This window comes from Pelmatolapia mariae, linkage group LG15, assembly GCF_036321145.2.
Source record: "Pelmatolapia mariae isolate MD_Pm_ZW linkage group LG15, Pm_UMD_F_2, whole genome shotgun sequence".
In the NCBI taxonomy this organism is placed as follows: domain Eukaryota; kingdom Metazoa; phylum Chordata; class Actinopteri; order Cichliformes; family Cichlidae; genus Pelmatolapia; species Pelmatolapia mariae.
Window position 1 is genome coordinate 13,520,740 of NC_086240.1, and position 27,126 is coordinate 13,547,865.

General features: G+C 40.2%; 1 protein-coding gene across 6 annotated transcripts in view; it reads right to left on the minus strand.

Moving 5' to 3' along the window:
• utrn (utrophin) overlaps positions 1-27,126 on the minus strand; it is a 191,444-nt gene that overhangs the window by 14,867 nt on the left and 149,451 nt on the right. For 4 of the 6 annotated variants that reach the window (XM_063496275.1, XM_063496277.1, XM_063496274.1 and 1 more), the window contains 7 exons: positions 26,869-27,026; positions 21,848-22,014; positions 19,191-19,302; positions 15,423-15,559; positions 7,809-7,847; positions 7,259-7,324; positions 4,890-4,955 (listed from right to left, as the gene is read on the minus strand). In XM_063496275.1, the coding sequence (XP_063352345.1) occupies positions 4,890-4,955; positions 7,259-7,324; positions 7,809-7,847; positions 15,423-15,559; positions 19,191-19,302; positions 21,848-22,014; positions 26,869-27,026 (745 nt within the window). The remainder of the gene's footprint in view (positions 1-4,889; positions 4,956-7,258; positions 7,325-7,808; positions 7,848-15,422; positions 15,560-19,190; positions 19,303-21,847; positions 22,015-26,868; positions 27,027-27,126) is intronic. The other 2 variants (XM_063496276.1, XM_063496278.1) reach the window with 2 other exon arrangements.

Consider the following 27,126-nt stretch of genomic DNA (forward strand, 5'->3'; position numbering starts at 1 on the left):
CTGAAAACCCTGCAAAGCTGACTCAGTGACATCCAGGCAGGTGCTTTCTCTATACGCAAAGGAGACTATGAAATGAGTCCCTAATACTTTGCTGTCAAGAAAAAGTTAACACAATAACCCTGAAGAACAATCTGGCGAACTAAAATGTCTCAGGTTTTCCATTTCACTCAAGAGTAGTGAGCAGAAATTCAGAATCCATTATGGTCACGTGTATAACCACAGACAGAGGTTACCGAAAGGATGCCTTTTTTTCTGGAGACGGCAGTAATTATACTATTTCATGACCAAGGTATGGGCTGAGTGAAAAGCTTATGAAAGGGAGCTCAAAATAGGCTTTTTATCTCTTTTTAACATAAAAGAAACAATATGCCCAGCCTTGCATGAACACAGAAAAAAAGCTTTTTATGATTAACCGGCCTAAGCAGCTTGTATGATGAGTTCAGAGCATCCTTTTCTTTAGGAATTCAATTCGGGTCTAGTTCAACCTTCCCTGTATTTTGGTAAAAAAAAAATTTAGGTGCCAGTCATAAAAGAGACATGAAATAAACTTTCTAAGCGGTGAATGTAATGCTTAAACCTTTCCGCACTCTCAGAGAAGAAGAAACACATTCCATAGCTTAAAAAAAAAACGAACTCCTGTAACTAGCAGCTCCTCTTGGCCTCTTCTTTTATACCACTTCTTCCAAATATAGTTTGTGTGATCACTGCTTTAACTTTCACACACTCTTCACAAACTTAACTTTCCTAGACTTTCTGAAACTTTTATGGAGATTCTGGCATATGCATGAACACAAAGCATCTGTAGTTATTCATCAATTTCACTAAATAATTGAAGGCTGAAGATGTTGAAACCACTGAGTTATTGAAAAACGGCACAAAGAAAGCAGAAAGAGACGGGAAGTCGACACAGCTGCTGTTGCAACAAGCAGCAATACACCAGCACGCACACACACAATCACATTTCTCTCTTTGAATTATCACTCTGCTGTGACAGGGCAGACGCTCATGATGGAGATGGAGCTACTCGCTACAGAGAAACTAAAAATTGGTAGTAATGTTTTCCGCTAGGGTCAGGGACCGGGGTCCTGCACAAACCGAGTGACCAATTAGGGAAGGTCCCCGACAACGGAAAGCTGCAGCAGGACATTATAGCTGGCAAGAGGAACCCAGAGGACTGCAGGAAGGGGATCATTACGTGCGAAAATGGGGACTAGAGGCGGTAGAGCAGTCTCACAGACCACCTGCTCTGAAATCCTGAGAGAAGGAGGAAGTGCACTGAAAGGGCTGCAGGCTTACGCAGCGTGGGGCTGGCTGAAGAGAAAGAGACCCAGAAATTATAGCGATGACAGAGGAACAGAGCATCAGTGTGGCAGAAGATTTAAATGTGAATAACAAGGCTGTTAGTTCACTGTAGCTACAACTTGTAGTGAATATGAATTCCATGCTTGGTACGGGGGAAGCGTAGGACATGCCCGAGGGGACTTTTACAGTTTATTCCGCTACAACAATGGTCTCCGGGCTCAAAGCCTACCTAACATATCACAAAGCAAGCAGCTCCTCTCAAGCTGAATGCCACGATCAACTGAGTAGTCTAAGCTCAGAGAGAAACAGTGAGAGATGAAGACGGATGAAAATATAAAGAAAGAGAAACAAGAAAATCAGGAATACCAGAGGAAACAGAAAAAAAAGGGGGGGATCAAAGACGGTCAAAGGCAAAAATCTTTTATTCTTCTCCCCCGGCGAGAAACATTTATAATCCTTGATTTCTGTGTGTAAAGTCCAGAGACTTCATTTATTAGAGTTACTGTTCTGCACTGCACGCAGGGCTCTAAAACATTATTTCAGTGTTTAACACCCTGCAGTGTTTAATCTGAAGGTTGCCTGGGCCCAAAGGTAAAGCTTGATTAGACTAGAACAAAAACTGATGAAAGAAGGAAAAGAGAAAGAGGGGACGATCGGGCAGGATGAAAGGTGGTTTCAAAAAGTAAAGGGCTGGAAAAATAAAAAGGGAGAGGAACAGGAATAAAAGGGCAAAATATGAAAGACAAAAAAAAAGGGACAGTGCTCGGGGAAAGACTGGAAAGCGAGAGATAACCAAACAATAAAGCCCGGCAACAAAAGGGGAAGTGGAGAGTCTCGCTCCTCGGTGGTGTCCTACGGCGCCGATGACAACGCTGTGCTTCGGTTGAGGGTCAGAAATAAAAATAGGCAACGCTAGATTTCTAATTAAGAATTCCCTTTTACATAAAAGTGACGCGAAACAAAGAAGCACATGTGCATGCACGCGCACATAATAATTATTGAAGTCAATGCAAAGCTAAAGATGAGTGGATGTACTGAAAATACCAGCCAAAAGCCAAACACACGCATTTAACAGGCAATCGCAGTCACCCGTGTTACGGAAGCTCCGACACCGCCGCCTCCTACAGCAGTTGGGATAATTTCTGTGACTGTGTGTCCTTACAAATCACCAGATGGAGTGCAGTGATAGACAAAGAGGCTTTGGTGAAATCAGCTGTAGGCAGAAAAAAGTAAATCTCGCAAAAAGAAAGAGGGGGAACAATAAACCACTCAAAACTAAAAGCTTTGAAAGGAAGGGGAATGAGAGTTAATTCGTTGCAGAGAGGGACGTGTGGCTGAGTGGGCTGCTTCACTGTAGTGGTCTATATAACAATGCCTTTAAAAAAAAATACATTTGATTCAAAGTTACTAACGGGCCCACTGGTGTGCAAAACAGCTGCTAGATCTACTGTGAATGGCATTCAGCTGCAGAACTGAAGCACTTAAGTGGACATTCATGACGTCTAGTCTAAAGTAAATTTCAGGGCAAGTAGGCTGGCTCTAATGATTATGCTTTTCACGTGTAACAATTCCCATCAGGGATGAATTCAGGATTGTTTAGCCAATAGTCAAATGTTACAGCAGACAGACTAAATGTAGGTAATTTTCCCAGTCAATTAGCGATACCCTTCAGGCTGAAATACATAACAGTTTACAGCAGGCACAAATGTTCCCCATTCAGGGCCAGGTTATTTATTTAAAGCACAGTAACTAGAGCAAGGTTTTATTGCATTAAAAAGCATATTACGTAAATGCATGACCCTGCTGAAATTGGATATATATAGAAGATGGCTTTATGGTGCACCATGAATATAAAACACTAACCGATTAAATAACAATGTATAGTTGATAACACATTACTTCTATTGATCTAAAGGCATTTAAATGTTCCTGTGCTGTTTTTATATGTAGTTTGCAGCTGTTGCTTTGCAGTGAAAGTGTAAAAGTAAGAGAAAGTCCAACTTTGACTATGCACTAAATGTTCTTTTTCCCTTTCTGCTGTTAAACCCATTAGCCTTCATCGAACCACCATCTTCCTCACTTCATTAATGCCCTGCATACATTCTGTGTCTAACATCTGCGTTTTTTCCTGTTTTTTTAGAGTTGGAAACAATAATGGCTTCTTCTCTTAAATAAGCCCGAGCGCAAAGCACAAAAGAGAGCGTGAGGAGGAGTAATGATAATATGTTTGTCCCGCATTACGAAAGCTTTGAGCGAAAATAAATCCACCTCTGTTTCTACTTTCCCCTGCTCGCCAACAGTTTTTGTCTTTCCATTCTTCGGTCCTCCTATTGAGGGTGGACAAATGCAGCTTTTGGGAGTCTTCAATAGCGTTTTTTCTTCATCTGAAACTGTTATTCTAAGCATCAAGGTTGGTTGAAGGTGAAGTGTGGGTGATGATGCAAGCACATCAGCAGGGGATACAACCTACAACACAGCGAAGTCTGACGTTTGCTTTATCTTTACTGCAGATTCTCAAAGGTTTTAACCATCCACCCTGTGTGCCCTTCCTCTGTTGTGCTGTAAATGCTGTAAATACTCTTTGTTTTTTAAAGAAGAAATCCCCAAACTATACTCGCTTCTGTTCACACAGCATCTAGGGAATCTCTTTGCTCTCCACTTCCAAAACCTTCAAAAACACGTTTGTATAAGGTTTTTTTCCCTGCCACTTCAAATTGTTTTTGAGATTTTAAAAACAACTTAAATCTTTCCATGCACGTATCCAAACCTATGATTTGGAAAATCTTAAAGATCTACAAATGTCTTACCAAAAACGATACAAAACCCAGAAGTAATTCCCTCCACAATGACGAGTGTGTGTGTGTGTTTCTATTTGAGCTCGGAGGGCATTTGAGCCGCAAGAGCAGCTCATTCCCGCGATTGGGATCTTAGTTGGGAACCAATACGTCCTTCAACTTGAAAGGCCTGCAGACGACACGCAGACAGAAGCACGAACACAATCGGGATCCTCTGCGCGCATGCTCCTCATCAGCTTTTCTCCCATTTCTGGTGATTTTCTTTTCACAGTTTGCCATGTTCTCATCTCCTTTGATTAACGATAGCGCTGTTGTTATCGCAGATCGTGAAAGCAGACGCTCTCACTTTGTCATTGTTGGCACTCTAATCCGGTACGTTCTTTCTAAAGTCCCCTACTTCACACTAATCAACCACATTGTCTTTTCCCCCTCATTTCACACTTCTTTTACTCTCCAAGAAACCTTTCTAAATTTTTTGTGTCTCCAGATCTCTGTGCAAAGATGCCAAAAGCTACCTCGTATTTATTTATTTATTTAAAACAGCGGTAGGCAAAGCAAGGTGAACAGTTCACTTTTCACTGAGGATTATGATGAAACCAAATATCTAATATGGATATCTGGAACATATTCATTTGTGAATTATCAGCTTCATGAACATTAAAATGGGTGTTAAAATATATTATTAGACAAATCTCAAGTCCCAGACACTGGAAATTGAAATCTGTCCAACATAGTTGAATGGAAACACGTAACCATGTAGAAAAATGCTGAAAATGACCAGCAGTGACTCACATGCTTCCTGTGGCTGAGCTGCTGTCTGTGGGCAGAGAGCCGTTGGAGCGTTCCATCTGAGCCAACCTGAGGGGGGAAAAACAAAAAAAACAACAACAACAAAAAAAAAAAAAAACACCATCAGGGAAATTACCAGCTGAAACTAAACCATTTGAAAGCTGTCAACATCTCATTTAAATGCAACAGAGCATTAGAGCAACAGCGTCAACAAATTATATTAATGCCACAGTAGCAGACCAATTAAAATTTAAAGCATCTCGTGGAGTCTCCAAGCATGTTAATGATAAAGATGCCACAGTTTGTTTGGGCTTTTTTTGGTGCTTTGTTTTTGAGGAAATGGATTACATCATTGAGTGATTCTACTTTATGCATGCACAGTTTATATCCTAATATATCGGATCAATGTTTGGATGAATATGTACGGCATGCTATGAGGAAAACGTTTTGTTTTCTTGATGACATATGCAGTCAAAGCAGCCATGCTAATGAGGCTGGTTCCCCACATCAAAGCCCGTCTTACACCAGTGCAAAAGGGGCAGATTAAAAATATAATCCACGATATTAAGAAATTGATCTCTGACAGAATATACATTAAAGGGAGAAGCTATAATTCTAATATAAAATCTCATCAAAGTGTGCATATCTTCATGCGCATCCGTACGCTCCAATCTAATCTCTTATGTGTTTTTATTACAGCTGAAATTGTAATTCTGGTGTCACTTTTTCAGTGAAACGATACCACCAGAAACAGTGAGCGAAGGTTAATGATGTGTAGCTAATGGAAGGTTACAGGGCAGCCAGAGCAGCGCTGCGTCACGAGAGTCATAATGAGTAAAGCTTTCTGCAGAAGTCCCGTAAACCTGCGGTTGGGTTTTGATACAGGAGATGAGATATGGACCAATTAGAAATCTTTTTAATGGCACAGATAGGATATAGCAAGTATATCAGTGGATCTTAGTATTAAAATGATTTTTAAAAGAACACGACAGAAATTCAGTCCGACTGCAAAAAAAAACAACAACCCTAAAAACATCAGTTTGTTGATGCTGTTAATGATTAACTGCAGCTCATACACTGTGCACACAGATGTGCTGATGTACACAGCAAGATAATTTGAAGCGGGCGGTTAAAAGCAGCTATCAGGCCAATCTGTTACTAGACTGATTTTAGCAACACATCTATAATGTCACCAGCTCATGTGGTGGGTGGCTGCATGCCACTAAATCCACTCAGCAAGCAGACATCAGCATCAAGCTGATATTTAATGTACGTCAACACTGTGATGGATTGTCACAAAGTTCAAAAAGAGCATATCAGGATTGTTTGTGCCTTCCCTGGCACCCAAACATAATCTCCCTCTACCACAAACGCATTTCCCTCACTTTAATCAAGATTTGGAAAACATCAATAAATGCTGTATTTTTCTATTATGGATCTCTCGAAAGGTTCAGGTCAATTATTTTTTCTATTTTTAAAGTAACAATGAAAAATCCAAACGTTATCGATTTTAATCAGATGCTTTGGTGCCGTATGAGGAGAAAACTGGCAAACAGTATTCCGGTTTCTCTAATTTGTATGAAGCAAGTTTTAAAATGACACTTTCAGCACATAAATGAAGGCGAAATGCTTATTTTCGTCTCCAGTTTAGTTGGAACCATGCCATTTCCATCTTTCTGGGCTTTTTTCCCCCTCCCTTTCTTTTCTTTTGTCTCAGCTAGTAGGAGACATTTAACGTCCCTGACAATAGAGCCAGCTCAATTTCCCAAAATAAGCAACGGGGTACTTTGATAGATGCAGAATTTACTTTCTTTGTGTTTGTTTCCGAATCTGAAGAGCCATTTGAGACATGTTTTGCTGTGTAATGACGATAAAACACAAAAAGAAAAGAAAAGCTGTTCCATTACTTATGAATGCCTGCACTACACATGCATCTTATAGTACTAAAAACACATTATTTACTTAATTAGATCCCATTTACTGGAAATTACATTAGATAAATTATACATTTAAGAAACCACAATTGAATGTTTTCCCTAGCTTCCAAGCACCGACTGTTTCCGATTTATTCCGTTTCTTTAGCTTGGAGAGATTTAATTTGGTTGTCACATCTGCATTTGTTGTTGCCCCTTTCAGATCATTATTTCAGCGCAGACTGAAGGGAAGTGCGGCCTGGGGGGAGGGAAAAGCATCTACTTAAACGCTGATGTCCATTAGATAATGGTCCGCAGTTACAAGAATTCATAGGAAACTTTTTAAAATGGTCCTCAAAAAGAAGCTGTTCAACATTTAAATGCAATTATCGATTCTTTACACACATGCTTTGTGGCATTTGTAATGAGAGGATGGTGACTGGAGAATCCAGTGCCTACCTGCTGGCATAGTGCCCTATCCTGGAATGGGTGTCGTCATGAGAGAGCTGAGGTGACTGGGACAGCCTGAAAATGAACGGGGTAATGGAGATGAATGAGATTCAGCAAGCCCACACAAGCTCATTAACACACTGATATTCACATGCACACACACACACACGTTCATGGACAGCCTAACAGCCCCTCATAACATCACCTAGAAAACAAATCTCATGGTCCTAGACAGAAATAGGAGCGCAGGATTATCTAAAGAGCGACTGGATGGTTTTTGGCAGGCCTGCTGGGATCAGCAACTGAATGCTAGCTGGGTGCTCTAACAAGGAGAAAAAAGTGAGGGTGAGGAGACAGGGGGAGAGTTTTTTTGGTCCCATGCTCAGCCAGTGACTCAGGCAGGCAGGTGGGCAGGCAACATGCAGAGCAGTCATGGCTTAGTTGGTGTGAGGATGATGGGGGGAGATGAGTAAGTGAACAAGGGAGTAAAAGAGGTGGTGTTTTAAAGGCATTCCAGGCTGGAGACGAGGTGTTGTTTGCTGGTGGCGTAGATACTCACTCATACTGCTCCGGACACATGCTGATGAGGGTGACGGGACTGTAAGAGAATCGGGAGGGGAGAGGGAAGGGAAGTAAAGGAACCACAAATCATTTCAGGGTCAAAACCACTGAGCGGGTCAGAAACAAAACACACAGCAGGTAGAGGAAGAAGTGGAAGGAAAAAGTATGTCCAGCTGCTGAGCGCCTGGATTCAGCACACGAGAAGTTTGCCTTTAGGGCTTTCTTCGACTTTCAGATTCTGTCACTGTTTGGTTAGTTTTACTCAGCAAAAATACTTGTTTACCTCTGGGGAAATGAAAATAAAAATCATGGTTTGGGCTCAAATACATCCTTTCAAAACTGTCAACCATATCTACAGAGCCTGACTGATAGAAAGCACTGAGAGCAAACTTCCCCTGTGTGCACACAGGAAAGGCGTGTAAAACAGTGACCAACATATATCTAAATATACACCGCATGTGGCCGAGACGATCTCTCGTGGAGTTATCTTCAATCTGTTTCAGAACTAGACTTGGAAACCGTTTGGAAAAAGTGAAAATGGGCAGCTGGATCTGTCAGTAACACGCTGTAACACAAACAATGGTTATGTGTGTCTGAAAGATCTCACACACAACGGGTTAATGATGCAAGTTGATTTTGCTGCAGTCACACATATCTCATTAAATTGGTTTCACAGTTGCTCCTGCATACAGAATGATATGGCCTAAATTCATTCCCTTTTCTCATTTATTTCCTGCAGGATTTACAGAAATAGCAAGCCAGGAAAAAAAAAAAAATCAGTACAGTAGAACCTATTTCCTGGTTAAGCTGCTATTGAGTGCAATACAGTATGTTATATAAGGAGAACTAAAAAAACAGTGCAATAAGCACACAAACGAAGATACGGGTCATCGAGTTTTGCTAATAAAACACTGATGCAAGTCTTTTAAAGTTTCTGCTCTCCAGCCCACAATAACTGCTGCTATTTTTAGTGATCCAGAACACAAAATTGTCATTTGTAAACAAACGGGACACCTTCTAATCCCAAGAACACGAAGAAATGTGCCGTTTTCACAAAGGAGGCTGGCTAGAAATTGGTAAGATAACAGCTGAGGTTGACATTCTGTTGCCTCGCGCTTTTGTTCCCACATTAAAGCAAAGAAAATCAGAGGGAGACGTGAGGCATGGTGGTTATGTTTCTCACAGCGGGGCAGCCAGCGTAGTCACACTTCTGTAGCTGCGAGGAGAATTCAAAATGTAACAGGAGATTCAGACAGAACAGAGGAGGGAAAAAAAGAGAGAAAAAAAAAAAGACGAGATCGGGGTCGGTATGGCAGGCTGAGCTAACTTCTTGGAGGCAGTGCTGCAGCATTTTACACACCCCCGCCTAAATCTTTGCCTGGAGGAATACTCGTTGTGCTCATCTCGCCTTTCAGGAGACCCGACATTAGTCTTTAGCTCTGCAAAGATAGATAGCTTTGCAGATTGCAGATGTGTTTCCTTTCATACATATCTCTGCAACCTCCATTCATGTGACAAAACCTCGCTCTTCAGATGAACTCTGGAAATAAAGAAAACAACTTGAACTGCTCACACGTGACGTGCAATGGGCTTCAATATTCGAATCGGCTAGCTGAGCAACTAAGAGCAGTGTCAGTTTTCCCACTTTAATGTTTTTAAGTGAGAATGTTTTTTCTGCTCTTCTCACTATATGCGCTTAAAATGACCAAAAGAGGTAGTATTATATACTTCCTCATCATGTCCTTTGATTTGATGTGCCTACATGAGAATAAAAGAGCTGGCTAAAATAATAGTTGAAAACTTGAAACTCGTTGCTTTAGAAAACTTGGAAGAGCTGACCAAGAAAAACAAAACAAAACAAAAGAAACTGCTAAAAGGTCCTTTTTCATCTCTTTACATATTGTAAAAATCACGCAAATTGCGATCCATGGTTCAACAGGTTTTTTTTCTATGATTGTTGTGTCTATGATTATATATCGTGAAAGGTTCCAGAAACCTATTTTAGCTCACCATGCTGTGGTAGTCACTTTTAGAGTTATCACTTTTTGTTATTTTTGTTTTTGTTAGCTTTCCCTACCCTCCATTTTCTCCATCAGGGGTACCCCCCACAAAAATCTGCATATACTGACACTGTAGCTGCCTCTCATACAGGCTGGAGAGTTTAAAAGCACAAGTGTTCATGTGTCTGTGATCAAGTGTGACTGAGACAGATGCTGTGGATGTCCATTCAGGAGGAATGATTGATCTCAGATAATTTAAGTCAAAGAATTGTGAAAACAACTGGAATAATAATAATAATAATAATAATAATAATAACAACAACTTTATTTATAAAGCGCTTTCAAACAAAGTGCTAAACAGCTATTTGAAAATAAAAAGATAAATAAATAAAAGTAATACAGAAAAACAAGTTAAAAACAAGTTAAAAACACAATACAAGTTAAAAGCGATAAGAATTTAAAAACTAAATGGCATAGAATTAAGACATGTAGGATAGGGTGAACAAGTGTGTCTTCAACTTGGCTTTAAAAACCTCCACAGAGCATGCCTGCCTAATATCTTGTGGGAGGTTTTTCCACAAGAATGGGACACGAAAAGAAAAAGCACACACCCCAGTAGTCTTTTTTCTGGCTTTAGGAACATTTAGAAGGCCAGTATCTTGAGATTGGAGAGCACGGAATGGAACATGAAGGTGCAAAAGGTCAGAGAGGTATGAAAGTGCCACACCATTTAAAGCCTTGTAGGTGGGCAGCAGGACCTTAAAATCTGCTCGAACCTGACAAGGTAGCCAATGAAGAGATTTCAGTACAGGAGTAATGTGCTCAAATTTTCAAATTTTTGGTTAAAATGCGAGCAGCTGCATTTTGTACCATCTCTAAACCTCTAAAATGAGAATATCATTTTCTCTTTATAGCTGATAACGGGTGGTCCCAGAACACCTTTTGATTTGCAGCTCTAAATGCCATCTTCACTTTTAAAATTTCAACTAGCATAAAAAGCATTGCTGACCACTTACAATTCTTGTGGACTCCATATGTTATTTTCTTTTTAAAGGAAAGCATCAGCTACAGAATAAAGTAGGTCAGAGGCTGCACTTGTTGGGTGTTCAGTAGTACAAGTCCAGCATTACACCGTACAGAAAAATGCAAGAAAACAACTCTTTTTGGGGGGAGGGGTCGCTTTGTTTGTTTTTTGTTTTTTTTTGTTTTTAAATTGGATTGAGATCTGGTGACTGTGGAGGCCATTCAATTACCCATCAGATGATGGTACACTGTGGCCATAAATACTCACGTAGAATGTGTTCTTGAACTATGCTAAACTTACTTCTAAGTGGCCTCAAGTGTGCAAAGACCACTGCTGGTTGTGAGGATACACCACCAGCAGTCCAAGCCGTTGATGCAAGGCAGGACGGATCCATGCTTTTATGTTGGTTACACCAAATTTCTACCCTATTGCTTGAATGTCGTAGCAGAAATAGAGATTCATCAGACCAGGGAACATTATTCCTTGTTCTGTAGTCCAATTCAGGTGGTCTGTGTGAACTGTAACCCACAGGTGTCGAACTCCAGGCCTCGAGGGCCGGTGTCCTGCAGGTTTTAGATATGTCCTCGATCCAACACAGCTGATTTCAATGGCTAAATTATCTCCTCAACATGTCTTAAAGTTCTCCAGAGGCCTGGTAATGAACTAATCATTTGATTCAGGTGTGTTGACCCAGGCTGCTAGCTAAAACCTGCAGGACACCGGCCCTCGAGGCCTGGAGTTCGACACCCCTGTAACCTGAGTTTTCTACTCTTAGCTGACAGGCGTAACATTCGGTGTGGTCTTCTGCTGCTGTAGCCCATCTGCCTCAAGGTTCAATGTGTTTTGCAATCGCAGATGCTCTTCTGCAAACCTTGGTTGTGACAAATGGTTACTTGAGTTACTGTTGTCTCTAAATCGTAGGGATGGTTGTGAGGGAAAATCTCTGCAGTTCAGCAGTTTCTGAAATACTCAAACCAGCCCCCATTCAAAGTCATGTAAATCACCTTTAGTTTGTTCTTTTCCTCAGTTTAAACATCAGCAGGTCATCTTGTCTATATATGTGAACTAACAAGAGTTTATACTTTGTTAGGTACAACTGTTCAATGTGTATGTGTTAGTCACCGTAGGGAAATTACTCCTCTGCATTTAACCCATTTACCTAGTGAAGCAGTGGGCACCAGTGCCACCAGTGCAGCGCCCAGGGAGCAGTGTGTAGGGACGGTACCTTGCTCAGGGGTACCTCAGGGTAGCTGTTCAGTGGATTCAAACCCCCGACCTTCCGATCATGGGGCAACCACTTTACCTACTGAGCTATCCCCCTTCCCACTGAGTGGCCACTGACTATTTAAAAATAGTAAACATATATATAATAAAACAGTATTTTTTCTTAATGTAATAAATATAAAAACTATTTTACTGCCATATGACAATGGAAAACGTTTTCCTTTTAAAAGTCTGCTATTGATTTATCCTTGTCAAATCATTCCATTAAAACTTTTACTTATACAAGAAAATTCACCCACAAGCTTTCAAATCCACATTCAAAACCATTAACCTTTCTGCGAGACCTAATACAACGGAGACTCATCTGCTCCATCTAGTAACGTTGGGTGAAAAGCAAAAAAACCTAACACTGAGTGGAATACCATTTGAATGGTTCTTTCACATTATCAAATATAGCTGCGACGAATCAAAAATCCTATCTGGCGTGAAATGAAGCAAAGATATAAGTGGGAGGTGAGAGTAGGTGGTGTTTTGCTCACTCTCAAGGTGGAGAGAGTGGGTGGAATTAAACAAAAAAACAAAAAAGAAACGATGTTACACGAGTGGAGAAGAGGGAACGCGAGAGAGAGTGCATTAGTGAGGGCAATTATTCAGCAGACAATCTAATTTTCTCTTCTGCTGCTCAGTACTATAAAATTACTACTTCTTAAAAGTTCCCTTTGTTATGATGACTAATGAAGACTGACAACGCACTATAAAGGTTTGGAGTGACACTTAAAATCTCTTAATATTTAGAAATAAAAACTGCAAAACAAATTGGAAATTAAAAACTGTATATTTTAAAATTGTAAACAAGCATTATCTTACTGCAACAAACATGACTGCAATTGTTCTGGTGTTTACCTAATCTGTATTAAAGCTCTTATTAAGCAGGAACCCAGACCTTGTTCCAATTACAGAAAAATCCATTTCAATTTAGGTCACGGTATTAATTTTTATGACGCAGAGATGGCAGAAGCCACCAGACGGTGACAATACAGAGCTAAAATGAACGGGAGCATTTCTTAACACTGGCTATGTTTGGGCCAGATCTTACAGGCGGTCCAAAAGCTGCTTTCTTTGCCTGTGGCGATACATGGATGGCCCACTGATCACAGATGAGACCTAATGCTGTAAAAGAGACAAAATGATGAGCATGAAATAGCCCTAAATTTCTTTAAGTCTCCATTCGCTTCTGCCATATTTTGAAAAGATCTCTGCGTTTCGCTGTAATTCCACTACCTTTTAGAGACATTTATCAAACCAGAAGCTCTACAGGAGTCATTTTTCAGAGAGGAAGAGAAGTGAAAATGGAGCGAGGTGGGAGGTGAGGAGGACAGGCAAGGATGGGAGGGATGAAAGCGGTACAGCAATCCATCTGAACGGTGACTGCGCACGAGTCGGGAAAAATTTATTGAGAGGGAACAAGTGACTCATTGTGTGTGCATACGTGAACAGCGCCGAGAGTTGTTTTGCTTTAAAAGATGCAAAAACTACATGGTTCAACAGAAATGAATGTTGCATTAGGAGTGAGTGAGTGATGGCACATTAAAAAAATACTAACAAACAAAAACAAAGGAAACAAGGGGGGGACAAAAATGCACAGTGAGGGACGTTTTATTTTATTGTGAGTCTCTTGTTTGAAGGGGCAGTAACTCAGACAGCTTCCTGGAAGGTATGACGTAGGGTATCTACATAATATGGGCCTAGTTAAACGGCTCTTTTCAGTAGGATTTAAGGCTGGTAGCAGAAGGGACATAAATTAGACATAATCACTTGGCCAGTGCTGCAGACAAAGGATCCACAGTGCACCCGCTTTAATTCAATTGGTCCATTTCTAAGAATTAAGAAAAAGAGTTTTAGTGCTAACTGTTGCTTATGCAGCAAACACCACAGTTCTGTCCCTTACTGAAGGATAGTCCAAAGCTCTTTTGTGGAGGTTGGCTGTCTTTTGCACACCTTTGTGAATTCATAATTCTATCAATTTTGATGTCCAACACTACTGGCTAACATGCAGTCCAAAATCATGACAAACCCCACAGTCTTTTGCAGATAACTGCAGACACGCACTGCTGTAGCTGTCCCCTGTCCTCCTTTGAACATGTTTTTGACTATCTGAGCAAATAATCCCAAATTTGGATGAATGGAGTGAAAGACTAAATGCATGTTTGAGCTTTGAGTCAAGTCTTCTCTGGATTTTTTCATATTTCTTAAGGACATGACTTTCAGTGACTGTTCATCTTTTGAAGATTGTTTTTTAGCCCTGCTTTTGTCTTCCACTTGTCCGGTGTCCTTAATTTATTTTTTTACCACAGACACAGTTCACACTATGCTGATAGCTCTTTGGGAATCACCTTGTTGGTGCAAAAATACTATTTTATTCCTGTCAAACTCTGTTATCTTTGCCATTTTTCATAAACCGAACTAAAGAAATGGGAACAAATTATATGTTTTCATGACAAGCTGCAAGTGACAAAGTGCTTAAAGATAGAAAAGTACCAATTTTAAATTCTAAGTTGTGTGTAGGCGCCTCAGTGTTTCATCCTTTGATTTAGGTGCCTTTTTAATGCTTGAATGATTCATATGTCAGCGCTGAGTGGCTTAACAAACAAACAGAAAAACCAAAACATTGAAAATGGCCAGGTTGCAGGACTGGACTGAAAATGAGTGAAATGAGTGAAAGGCAGCCAGTGTGAAAGAAAAACTTTCAAAGAGCTTCAGAACCCTGGAGAACTGATGCTCAAGACCACTTTAATGAAAGTGAAAGAAAGTCTGTCTCCTTGAAAGCAAAATATAAAGAAATGCTGGGGGGCTCAATGCCCTCAAAACAAGACTCTAAGAACTTTAATGGCGTTTTTATGCTCGCAGCGTCTGCCACATGATGTGCCGTCAAACTCTGTGCATGCCACCATATTTGTGACACTTTGGCTAGTCATGCACCAGGTTACAAAAATCAAGCTGCTGCAGCTGAGTTGAGTGTACAGTCGGTATCGGGTTTTACCACCATTTTAATGATACTCCAGCACTGAAGCTCAGAGATGTACAGATATACATTGGGACATGTTGCAACAGTTTGAAAACTTGAGACTTTGTGGGGGGAAAAACCCCCAAAACACACACAAAGTCTTTGCTTCCAGTTTTGACTTCATCTCTTTCTATATCAATGCTTATGTGGTGGTATTGTCAGTGTGTCTTCTTATGCCTTCCTACACCTTTAATGGTGAGCATAAATAGAAATGCCAAACTTCCTTTAAGGGTTATAGCAACTATGGAAAAGTTTTTGCGATCCAAAAGCACGTATAAAAAAAACTTATGAGTTACTTACGTTTCCATGTTGTCGCCCTCTAAAACCGTCTGTACTGGTAAGTAACCTAGCCGTGGATGTTTGGCGAAGTACTTCTTAGATCGGAATTTGTTCTTCAGCACTTTGGTGAAATCACGCATGTCCTCACCTGATGTCGTCTGTAAGAGGAAAAAACAAAGACGGGCAGGGGGTTGCTTATTATTTATTGTAGTGTGTAATGAGTTCAAAGATTTCTACAGTCTCTTGTGCACGCATAAGCATTTGCATGTAAGAGAATGTGTTTGCTAATTAGATACTTAGCAGAGGTGTTCTTGCAGAAGCGCTTTCCGCCACGCAAGCAACCAGTAAATTACCAAACGGGTTTGACCACAGGGAGAGAAAATCCCTTCCAAAAGATGCAGACAACCACTGCTAAACACACACACAGGGGCATGCGCCCGCACACACACACACACACACACACACACACACACACACACACACACACACACACACACACACACACACACACGCAGGCAAATACACAGCTCCTACAGTTGACAGATATGCATAAATGAACAGACTCTATTGAGTTCACTCGGCTTATTGACTAATCCACACAATTTAAGATGGTAGCTTGAGCAAACCAACAGCAATTACAGAAGAGTTATACTAAAGCTGGAGAAGAATTTGTGCATGTGTGTAAGCTCCTTCCTGTGAGGATTGAGAGACATGCATTTTTTATTCTACTGCCTCTATTACATTAGGAGGGGGGTGGGGGGATAGATATAAGACCCCAGTAGGAAACGAGTCAAGACGTTTCAATAAAATGACGAGACACAGGCAATCACAGTCAAACTGAAACACAATATTCTCTTAGGACAGTTCAAAACTTTGAAATTACAGTAATCAATACATCACGCCCCAAAGTTGTTTAATATCCCTGACAAAAACAATGAGAAATATGAAGACACCACTCCCATAAAAATCATAAGCTAATAAAAAAAATACAATATTGTGGCCATAAAATAAACAGTATGACAAAGATGAGAAAACAATCTTATTAAATGACCGCAGTGAGTCTCACCAAAGCCGCTATAAATCTGTAACTCTCTGCAAAATGCGTTTATTATTCAATATGAACTTAATATTTTCAAAAGCATAAAACTGAAACACAATTTGGTTCGAGCATGGGGAGACAAACAAGTATAATTACATATCATGCTGATGGTTTGTTTTTTGGTTTTTTTTGAGGGAAATAAAGAAAAAACAATAAAAAAAAAAAATCAGACTTTTACTACAAAGGTGCAGATAAGGCTACGCTGAACTGTGAGATTTAAAATGAGACAATAAGGTGATCCACAACTTATTATTTTGTCAGAGATCTATATCTCTCAGGTTGAAACAGCAAGATCTAGGTGATTTCCTCCCAGTCCTCACTGTGCTGAGGTTCAATAAAGCTCTGTGAAGATGGATATGCAGCGTTTATGAACCCGGAGTTGAGTTTCGGGGCTTTACACGGGGATTTGAGTCAAAACTTTCAAGGTTTCTCTTCGTGATCTTTTATTGATCTGGCTGTAAGCTTTACGTCAGTGTTTGAGCAAAACACAGCTTCACCATGTTGTGTTGTTCTTGTACTTAGCCCCATCCACTCTCCCTTTCTCCTCACATATTTCCCTTGCTGAAAAACCCGTGGACACTATGCTGCTGTCACATCCTTTCAGACACATGCATGCAAACAGAAAGTTGCAGCTGTTATAGCAGACACGAGTCTGAATACTGTGGCTGACAACTTAAAATATTCATTTAATCTTCAACTTTGTTTTTTGTTTTGTTATTGCACTTTTCAGGCTGCTGTCATGATGATTTTTTCCCCACCCAAACAAAAGAGATCTCTGCCACACTGATTACTGTCCCTCTGGCAAGATCTGCCATCATATCTCTTGCATGAGCGTGGCTCCCTTGAGTTCACAATCATATCTAAGTCTGTCTTGCTCCACTGCATGGGTTGTTGGGCAACCCGTGAAGTACCTCCCTTCACGGGTAGAGGTGGATATCCACAGATCAATCTTAGTCAGAGTTTCAATTATCATTGCTGTATTTGATTTGCATTTCATTTACATGTGTGCAAATTGCCGAGAAAGACCTCAATAAAATGTCCTTTGATTTTAAGAAAATTATAAGGAAAGTGAAAAAGGAAAGAGCCTTTTTCCCCCCATTTTTCTTTTCAGTGAAGGGAATCAGTAACCTCTTGAGTGATTACCCGGTAGCTGAGTACTAATAATTAACCAACAGATTAAGTGTTTGTTGCTGCAGCACAGCTGAAAGTAAATAAAATAAAATAAAAAAATTAATGTTTTTTCAAAGTCAAGTCTGTCAGGCAGCTGCTGGGCATTTTAACTCAGGGAAGAGTGATCACTGCTCCCTACAGCTACTCCTCCAAAGTCAATATCTATCCCATTTAGGAAATTGAAAAAGCAAATTAAAAGACAGAAATGAGAAATGTCGAGAGAAACTCGAGTCACTCAAAGTATGACGTTAAGCAATACTGAAAAGAGTCAGCCCACAAGTGTTAGATCCTAATTGAGGAGAAGAGCAACGTTCAATTTTGCCAAGCTCCCGTTTTTCCAATATTCATCTCTAGCTGTGAAGTGAAATATTTTTGGCGTGGAAGGATAAAAAGATAACCTTGAGTATTTTACCATTTGTACGTTCGGAATTAAGCCAGGGGTGTTTCGGGAGGGCTGATTGAGAAACAAGACAAAGGAATTTAACAGCATGTGAGGCGACAATAAATTCTGCAGTTGACAGAATCTAGTTTAAAGGGAAAAAAGAGGTTAGTTAAAGCCTAGATGCTTCAGATTTACTAAATGTGTCGTCAGTATAACATGATGTGAACAACTCTGTTTGTGTTTTGATTCGGGCTGTTTCTAATCTACGTTACATCCGATACGTTTGCCTCGTATGCACTCTGATACATGCAGTTTCTCATTTCTCTGTAAATGCCAACCACCTTCAGCACGTTGGGTGACTGCCAAGGTATTATCCACATTAAATGCTGTCTGTCAGTTTCATTAGAAAATTCATATACTAAATACTTACCAGTAACTTCCATTAATCATGCTACCTTACCATTCTCATCATGTATATGCGGTATCACATAAAGATTTAGGAACTGATGCATTTTCATACTTTTTAACTCTAGACTCCTCCTGCCCTAAACCCTACCCAATACTTTAGAAATGAACCTATCCTGAGTCTACAGCTTGATCTATCACAATTTCTCACTGTGGCTCCTGTGAATGTCAGAGAGAAACTCCCAACAAAGTCCAAAAAAAATTTCCTCCCAGAAGAGTGCAGTCTACTTTAGCTGCAGATGAATGCAAATGACTTTCAAACAATGCACATTTAATAAATAACTCCAGTTGAAACCAGACAAAGAAAACCAGAGAGTAAGACATTACTAGAAGATTAAAATAACAGCATGCATTAAGTGCAAGATTATGTTAAAGAAATTGGAAATGAAAATGTGTATGAATGTGCTGCTGTAATACTTCGGATTTCCCTTAACGGGTATTAAAAAAAGAACATGAATATTCAAGGGGTGGGAAGAGTGTGAGTCAGTGATTTATGACATCAGGCATGGAACGGTTTTAATGAAAGATGGGTTAGGAGGTAACCAAAGCCTGAAGTCTGTCTGAACCCCGAATTCGTGTGCTTTCATTAAATGGATGAGTGGAATGTGTGAGCATGTGGAAAAGAGATATGAGATGAGCTAGTGAGAAACGTCTGTGTGTGTTACTTTCTTACCGGTGTGCAGTACTCCACCATTGGGTAGTTAAGCTTGTGACCCTTGGCGGTGCGCCCAGAAAAGAAGCAGCTCTGACACACGTCGTAGTTGAAATGCTTCAGACTGCGATACCTAGAGACAGAGGGAGGGCGAGGTGAAAAGTGAGATAAGTTGAGATGGGACGGTGTGTGTGTGTGACTTTCATGTCTTCAGGATGTGTTTCTGGGTGTGTGGGCACATATGCACCACTACAACACGACTCCTCTCCAGGGTACTCCGGAGTCACCTGGAGAGCTGCTGAATTCCAGAGTCACTCCATCAACCTTTGCTGCATGAATATGTTTATGTGCACACAAAAGTACATTCACGTGCGCATACACACACACAAAATGTGCTGACAGAGTGACAGACAGTTGGATTTTCACCAAAGCACAACAATGTGACAACAACTGTTGGGATGTTGTCCTCAGCAGCAGCTGTAGCCAGAAGGCCATTTAACAGCTAAATTGAGACAGGAGCCATTCAGACATAATAGCTTAAGTCTTTTATCTTTCTCTCCTTTCCAGCTCTCCCAAGGTTAGCTGACTGATGAGCTACAAAAGAGAGCTATATATCAAAGGATGCAACAGTGCGCATGACACCTCCAAGTCAAATTTGCCATTATGTACTGACACATAGCATATTACTGTTAAGGGGATGGGGGTGGGGTTTGAGTCACCTTCACTTAGAAGGTGTTGAGATGGCCCTCATTTAATTCGCCAGCTTTGGGTAACCAGCAAACTTGTATTGCTTGGTGATCTCCTTTTTGCTAGAATCCAGTGAATATACTTTACAAAGAGTCGATCAATGTAGGATCAACTCAAGCAGTGGAAAAAAAACAACAACAAACAAACAAAAAAACCCAACAGCAACAGCAGCCTTGGTGATAACTGATTAGCGTTTAGCGTTATTGCCTCTTCAGTTACGTATTGGTAATTTTAAGCCCATGCTCTTGGTTGTAAATGTTCCTTGAATGGCCGCTTAATGGCTCAGTCTCAAAACATTAAAGTAGGACGGTAACTTCCTGGAAATTAGGGGGGGGGGGGACTGCATTTAGGTTTTTGCAACTGGTTTGCACTTTGGATTGAGGGATATTGCACAGGTCACCCTAGTGGGAGACAAATTGTCTCCAAACTCAGTCCAGCTCAGTGGCTAATCTCTGTCGCTTGCAGATAAACTGCTGTCCTGCAGCAACTTTGTCACTAATTGTGGAATTTCAGCTTTAATCTATAAAGTTCTGCCTGGTCTCTGTATGCAAGTAATTAATGTAAATTTCTGTGTTTGTAGACCGAAATAAATCTGTAATTTTCACAAATTTATCTAAGTTAATTGCCGGGGGTTTTTTGTTTTTGTTTTTTTTATTTTGGGGGGGGGGGGGGGGGGGGGGGTTGTTCTGTTAATACCTTTGGTATTAAGGTTGTTATCAAGTTGTTATCTTCTTTTTGGAAAAAAAAAGTACTTATAAAACCAATGTGAATAACTATTTTCCACTTAACCACAAATATAATAATTTAATCAAACCATCCATCTATAAACATTAATTAGTTTACGATTCATTCCGATTCTTATTATTACATTTTGAATTTTTAGCCCCACAAAATACGTAAAGCCTTTGGGCTCCCAAGGATTTTGCTGTAACAAAGTGTGATGACTGCTGTCAGAATAAACAGTGCAAGAAAAAAAAATACATGCAAAGTACCAAGAGTGGAAATACGACTCAGTGGCATATAACCTACCAGAATTGAGTTAACATACACCCAATCAACTCAAACGTATATGTTGACCCTCCCCATCCAAGGCTAGTTTAAAACCTACTGATATTCAGAAGAACATGAAAACTACTTGAAACCTAGTTGGTGCCATGTCTCAAGACCACACAAAATGCCTGCTATGCATTTTTCTTCCCCTTTCATTCCTGCTCCCTGCCTTTCCTTCCCACTATCGCGCTCTCTCATCGATCAATGACACAACTTGGGAGATGTGTGCTTCATCAAATGCCTGAGCGTATTTCTCTTTCTGCTGGCAAAGCAAGGTATCCGAAGGAGGCAATCCTGCCACCTAACCTTACTTAGAAAGGTGGGGTTATTCGCATCTCCAGCCACAAAAAAAAACATTTCCATCAGGGTGGCCAGTGGAAAACCTGAATTTTGTTTTGAAATAAATAAACCTGTTGATCTTTCGCTACCTGTGGTTACTCAGTAAGAGCAGTAGCCAAATAAAAGACAGGCAATATTTAGAGCATGTGTTTGTGTGTCAGTACTGCACAGGATCACAGGATGGTCTTCTGCCAGTTGTTAGCTGGGTGACCAGCTGTTTAAAAATTTTGAGAATCTGGTGGTGCACTACATGTTTGTGTGTATGAGAATGTCATTTTGTTTGTGAGTACTTGTGCATGTTCCACTGCAAACCTCCGGATGGTATTTAGTCAGTGGTGTATCAGCTGCTGACATTTAGATAAATGCCTGCCCTCCAGAGCAGACCTGCCCTTTATGCTCAACCAGGAGAAAACAATGCAGAACACTTCTAGATTTCCTGTGTGTGTGGAGCCTGTTACAAGTTGCAGACTTTATCACCTTTATTTATTTGGCATGTTCCGCAAATGCCGACTTGAATGCTAAATAGGAATATGTGTATTTACCTAAAGCCAACAATAGGACACTCCTTGCAGATGTTACACTTGGCCTGATGTTTCGCCGTTTCTGCAGCAGCCACTCTGTGCAGGACAGGAAGCCAAACCATGGACTGAGGCTCCAGGCGCATCCAGTCAATGAACTCTCTGGGCTTTAGCTCCACCTTATTGTTTACCTGCATATTTTAAAAAAACAAGTGGACAGGATTAAGAAATAGGCTTTTAAATCAAAGATTTATCAATCATATGATTTACAGTTCAATAAAGCTTCAGCAATGAGAGCTGATAAAATATAAAAGGCACTCTGCAGCATGGGAGAAAAACACGCAGACCAGAAATAACCAACAGGCAATAACTTCTGACTTGTTACCAAACACGCAATAAACACGCAGACAAATTTAAGATGACCGTACATATTAAAGTGATGAGTCCCTGCGGCTCGTTAAGGCCTTGAATTGTGAACCAAGACTAAATAACTTTTATGAGCTCTTTATTCATGTTTATTGGTTGAAATATCTTACAGTAAACAATGATTGATTTTAACACCCTCTCTGCCCTACACACCCCATAGTTGCACTGTTAGATAACAGCAATGTTGCTCTGTGCAGATACCTTTGAAAAACGCTCTTAAACTCCTACTCATAAGTGCTGCTTTATACTTTTGGGGGTGTAACTGTTTATGTAACTTATACTTGTACCGTGCTATGCATGAAAACTGCAGAGTAATCAATCTGCTTATCTCCTGTTTCAATAACTTAAGTTCTTTATTAGCTTAATCAAATATTTTAAATGATTCCAACAAGTGCCGTTATCCAACACAGGAATGTTCACAACATGTTTTTCAGCTGGATCTTTGCTCATCTGCAGACAATAATGAACCCAATGGAAAAGTCAACATATGAAGCAAAGCTTTGACATGGCTGCTGTTACTGCAAAACAAATCAAAGGCAACCTTTCCATCATGCCTGACACACAAAAGGGCAGCAAAGGGCAGAATACATTTGCAACAAGAAGAGCAAACAATCAAAAGGAAGAACATCAGTAAATGTGTCAGTGTGTTTGTGTGTGTTTCCTCCTGATCCCTTTTCAAGGCTTATGGTGTGCAGGACTATACGGCATCTCGACTTCATTTACATATACTTCTGAAAATAAATTCCAGCAAAAAAATGAACCAAAAATCACACATTCAAACCAAAAAATCCTGTTCTGGCTGGACTCTGAATGTAAGCAGTGTCAGGATGTCTTTACCTTCTCTCAAAGCTTTTGTTTTACTGAACATCATATATATATATTTTTTTACTTCTACTCAAATCAAAGTCGGGTTTCTAAGCTTTTTTTTCTTCACCATCCCAAAGTTTAAACCTACAAAATAAAGGTATTATGGAAGAGCGACACTTAATTTAAAATTATCTGTGGAACAGAAATGCATCAAGTATCTTTATCCATTTCAAAGTTTATATTGAGAAAAAGGATACATTTCAACAAACAAAAAGCCAAATATCCCTGTTTTCTGCTTCAAATGCCAATAAAAGGGAAATATTTGCACTGTTTATAGGAGTGTGGTGACAGAGAAAAACCCTGTCCTTCCTGACTCTTGTAAATCTGTCTGCCTGCCTTAAAACTCATTAATATTATCTAAATATGTGGTTGATAACATTTAAAGGGAAAACAGCTGAATACTTAGCTCACTGATCAAAGACAGGACATATTGACATGTTGCATCATTGATCTTATCAATCAAAACTGCCTTCAAATTATCCCAACAAGCCGTGGTTTTGCTTGTTTACTCTACAATATCTACACTGGATATTGGTGGAGCTCTAGTTTAAATTTATTGTATCTGTGGCTCTTTTTACTCAATTATAATCTTGTAAATAATAACATGCTCCATGTAACATATATTTTAGTAACTGCAGGTAATCAAAGAAAGCTATATTTTGGTATTCTTTATGAAATTCTGGTTTTACACTGACATTGTCCTTAAAGTACTAAAGTGAGGTTTAACTTTAAAAAATTAACCTCGGGTTTGGTAACTGTTAATGTTTCTGAGGCAAGTTTGGGGTTTTTTTTGTTGTTGTTTTTAAATTGAAGGCAGCTTTTAAGATTCAGATTCATAAATGGGAACACATCCAATTAATTCCTCACCTTTATGACTTCTCAAATGGTCTTTAACGCTCGTCCACTCTTTCATTTGATCTTCCCATGCACCACCTCTCCATCTCTCCTTTCCCATACATTAGTCTGATCTGCGCCTTCTCTCCCTCCTACTTACCATCTAACGGCAGAATTATAGCACTTACAGATTAATTACTGGGTGTCTCAAAGGATGACTAGATAGATGGACGGATGGATAAATGAAGGACAGTAACAAAGGAATGGCGAAAGAGGCTATATTTATGGCGGCGCAACTCATTTATCACAGACCCCATTAAAGGAAATGGAATAAGCGACTGCCCTGTCACTGATGGGGCTGACTGACACACAGGTGGCATGGGGCTTTGCTCGTCCATGTGTATGCATGTGTAAATAAAAGAGACACAGAGAGAGTGCGAGAGTTTATGTCTGCCTGGTTTCCACTTGCCAACCCGGCTGGATGATTGAATGATTAATGAGCAACTGGACTACAGCTGGCACAGCAATTCACGACCAAGTCTGTGAGCAATTTATGTCCATATAAGCTAGTGCGTGCACTCATGCATGTATATATCTCCTTGTGGATATGTGGGTATTATTATGACATCAAGGCGAGGCAGCAAGGTGTTTGCCTCTTTGCAATATTTCGAGAAGAAAACAGAGGGAGAGCTAAAGTTTAAAACTGCCTCCCTCTGCTATTTTGGGAGGCGCGCGGCAGGAAATCAGTGAAATTTATAGCTTCCTAATTTTAATGTTTGGCTCCCATTTATGACCACCAAAGCACGAGTCAGGGGGAGGAAGAGTGGGAGAACAGTGATCCTGGGGGGGATAAGGACATCATTAAATGCCAGTAACGTCCAGAGGTAAACTCGCAGAAAGTGGTTAGCTGACTGCAGTAAAACACTAGAGGACAGCAGGCAGAGCACCGGAGGCCATTTGAGGCTTTGTGGTTGGTTAGCAGAGCTCAAACACTGAAGTACTTTTCACAGGATCTGGTGTTAGGTGGCTGGAGAAGGTGAAAAAAGCTCAGATGCTCGATGATAATCAGCCTTTGGAAGATGCAATGAATAATAATGTCATATAGCACACCCAACAGATAAAGCAGCCATGGAAGGAGAAGATGATATCAAGAAGGCCCTGAGTTAATGTGGTTATCCCAGCTGGACATTTGTCAAAGCTAAGAAGGCACCCAAAGAATGCTCCAGGCCATTCAGGAGACATGGACAACTGCTGCCTTAGCAAAAACCTATAGAGATCCCGTATGTGTCAGGAGTGTCGGAATAAGCTGAGACGCATTTTCTCTAAACACTGTGTCTCTGTGGCTTTTAAACCCCACGCTGTGCCAAAAATTGGCCCACCCCAAATATCCGATCACCCGGCACAAACAGAGTAATATAGTGCACGCTGTTAAGTGCCAGGAGGACTGGATGATTTATACATCGGGGAAACCAAACAACCTCTGGCTAAGCGGACGGCACAACACAGAAGAGCTAACTCGTCAGGCCAGGACTCTGCAGTCTATTTATACCTACCTCTTTCAATGATGAGGATGTGCACATCTTGGACAGGGAGGAACGCTGGTTTGAGTGGGGAGTCAAGGGTACATTTTTCACCATCCTAAAATGCTGTGATTGCAGCCATTCCCCAACTCTCTATGAATGGTACTCATGACCATTGATCAGTGGTCATAGATCAGTGGTCGTTGATCAATGGTCATGACAATGTGCATTTTAATGATCAAGAAACTGACCTTACAGCCCATTGTTCATTCAGTTGGCTACTTTCCCTCGTTGTGCAAAGGTAGTTTCTTGCACTGAAAACGCTACGTCCAGATGAACAGAATCAACTTTTTTTGGCACCGCTTTTTAAGCTCATACCTTTCAGCTTTTTTAGATTCTGTAGCAGACAGCTTAGTCAAAATACAAGCAGTGTCCAAACAAGAAATCTTTGTTGGATAATTGGAAAATCAGACTTTTCTTTTACAAGTATCCACAAGCAGTGACAGATGGCAGAGACAAAATGTGCTTGTGACAAACAAGAAGATGTCTCTTAAGATATAAATAAATATGATATGGTAGAGTAGGTTCCAGAGAAAGACATGAATAATATATTAACAGAAAAATCCCCAGGGATCGATTGCCTAATCGGTGTTATGAGTTCATGGAAAAAATATAAAGCATAACATGAACCCTGTAGCTAACAGGAGATATAATATCTGCAGTTCAAGAAGCTGAGGATGATGCAAAGAAGAGATTTAAAGCTTCTGCTTACACATGAGCACCAGACTACCAGTTAACTGTCCACAATATGTGTACATAAGCTAGTTTTTCCCCAAACTAAAAGGAGCATATATAAGAAAAACAGCAATAAAGAGGTAATTTTGAGTCGACTAGTTTTGGGTTCATTTTGTCCTAGCATTTCTATTCTCTCTGCCCAGCACAAATTTGCAAACCTTTATTTTAATTAGTCATTAATATGCCATCTGATTTCCCCAACCAGTCACAATCACAATTTCACATTCAGACTGTTTTTGTCAAATGAAACAGAACAAAAACAAAACAAAAAATAAAATCATTTTCAGTTTATGTATTAGAGGTAAAACCAGTGAAATCATAGTTTAAACACGGAGAAAAATCACTGATTAATCAGATTGAGGTTATAGATTTATTACAAACAAAAACCCTGAACTTGTTATTCATTAACATTTTGGGAAAAAAAGAATTTAAATGGACTTTAAATGGATTTTTCCCCCATGCTTATAATCCATTCAGTGTTAAGAACATTAAAAGACTATGGCATGAACAGCTTATGTGCTTCTGTATTCTTCAGATGTGTGTAGGAGTACACTAACGTGATGTGTTAAATGCACATGTTTGTGTGTTTCTGTGTGAACATACATGCTGGAAGCAGCTGCGAACACTGGGTTCAATGTTGGAGCCTCCAAAGGCAGCCACCTCGCCCAGCTGTCTTGGGATCTGGATGGCTTCATGAAGCAGCAGTCCAAGCTGCCGCTGGTCGCATGTGTCACCTGCTGACGCCACCTGGCTGAAGAGGTCTGCAGAGAGACAACAGGGAGGAGGAGTGAGGTAAAAGAGAAAAAAAACAAGGAAGAGGGAATAAGGGAGAAAGTTAGAGCATGTGGGTGATATTTAAAA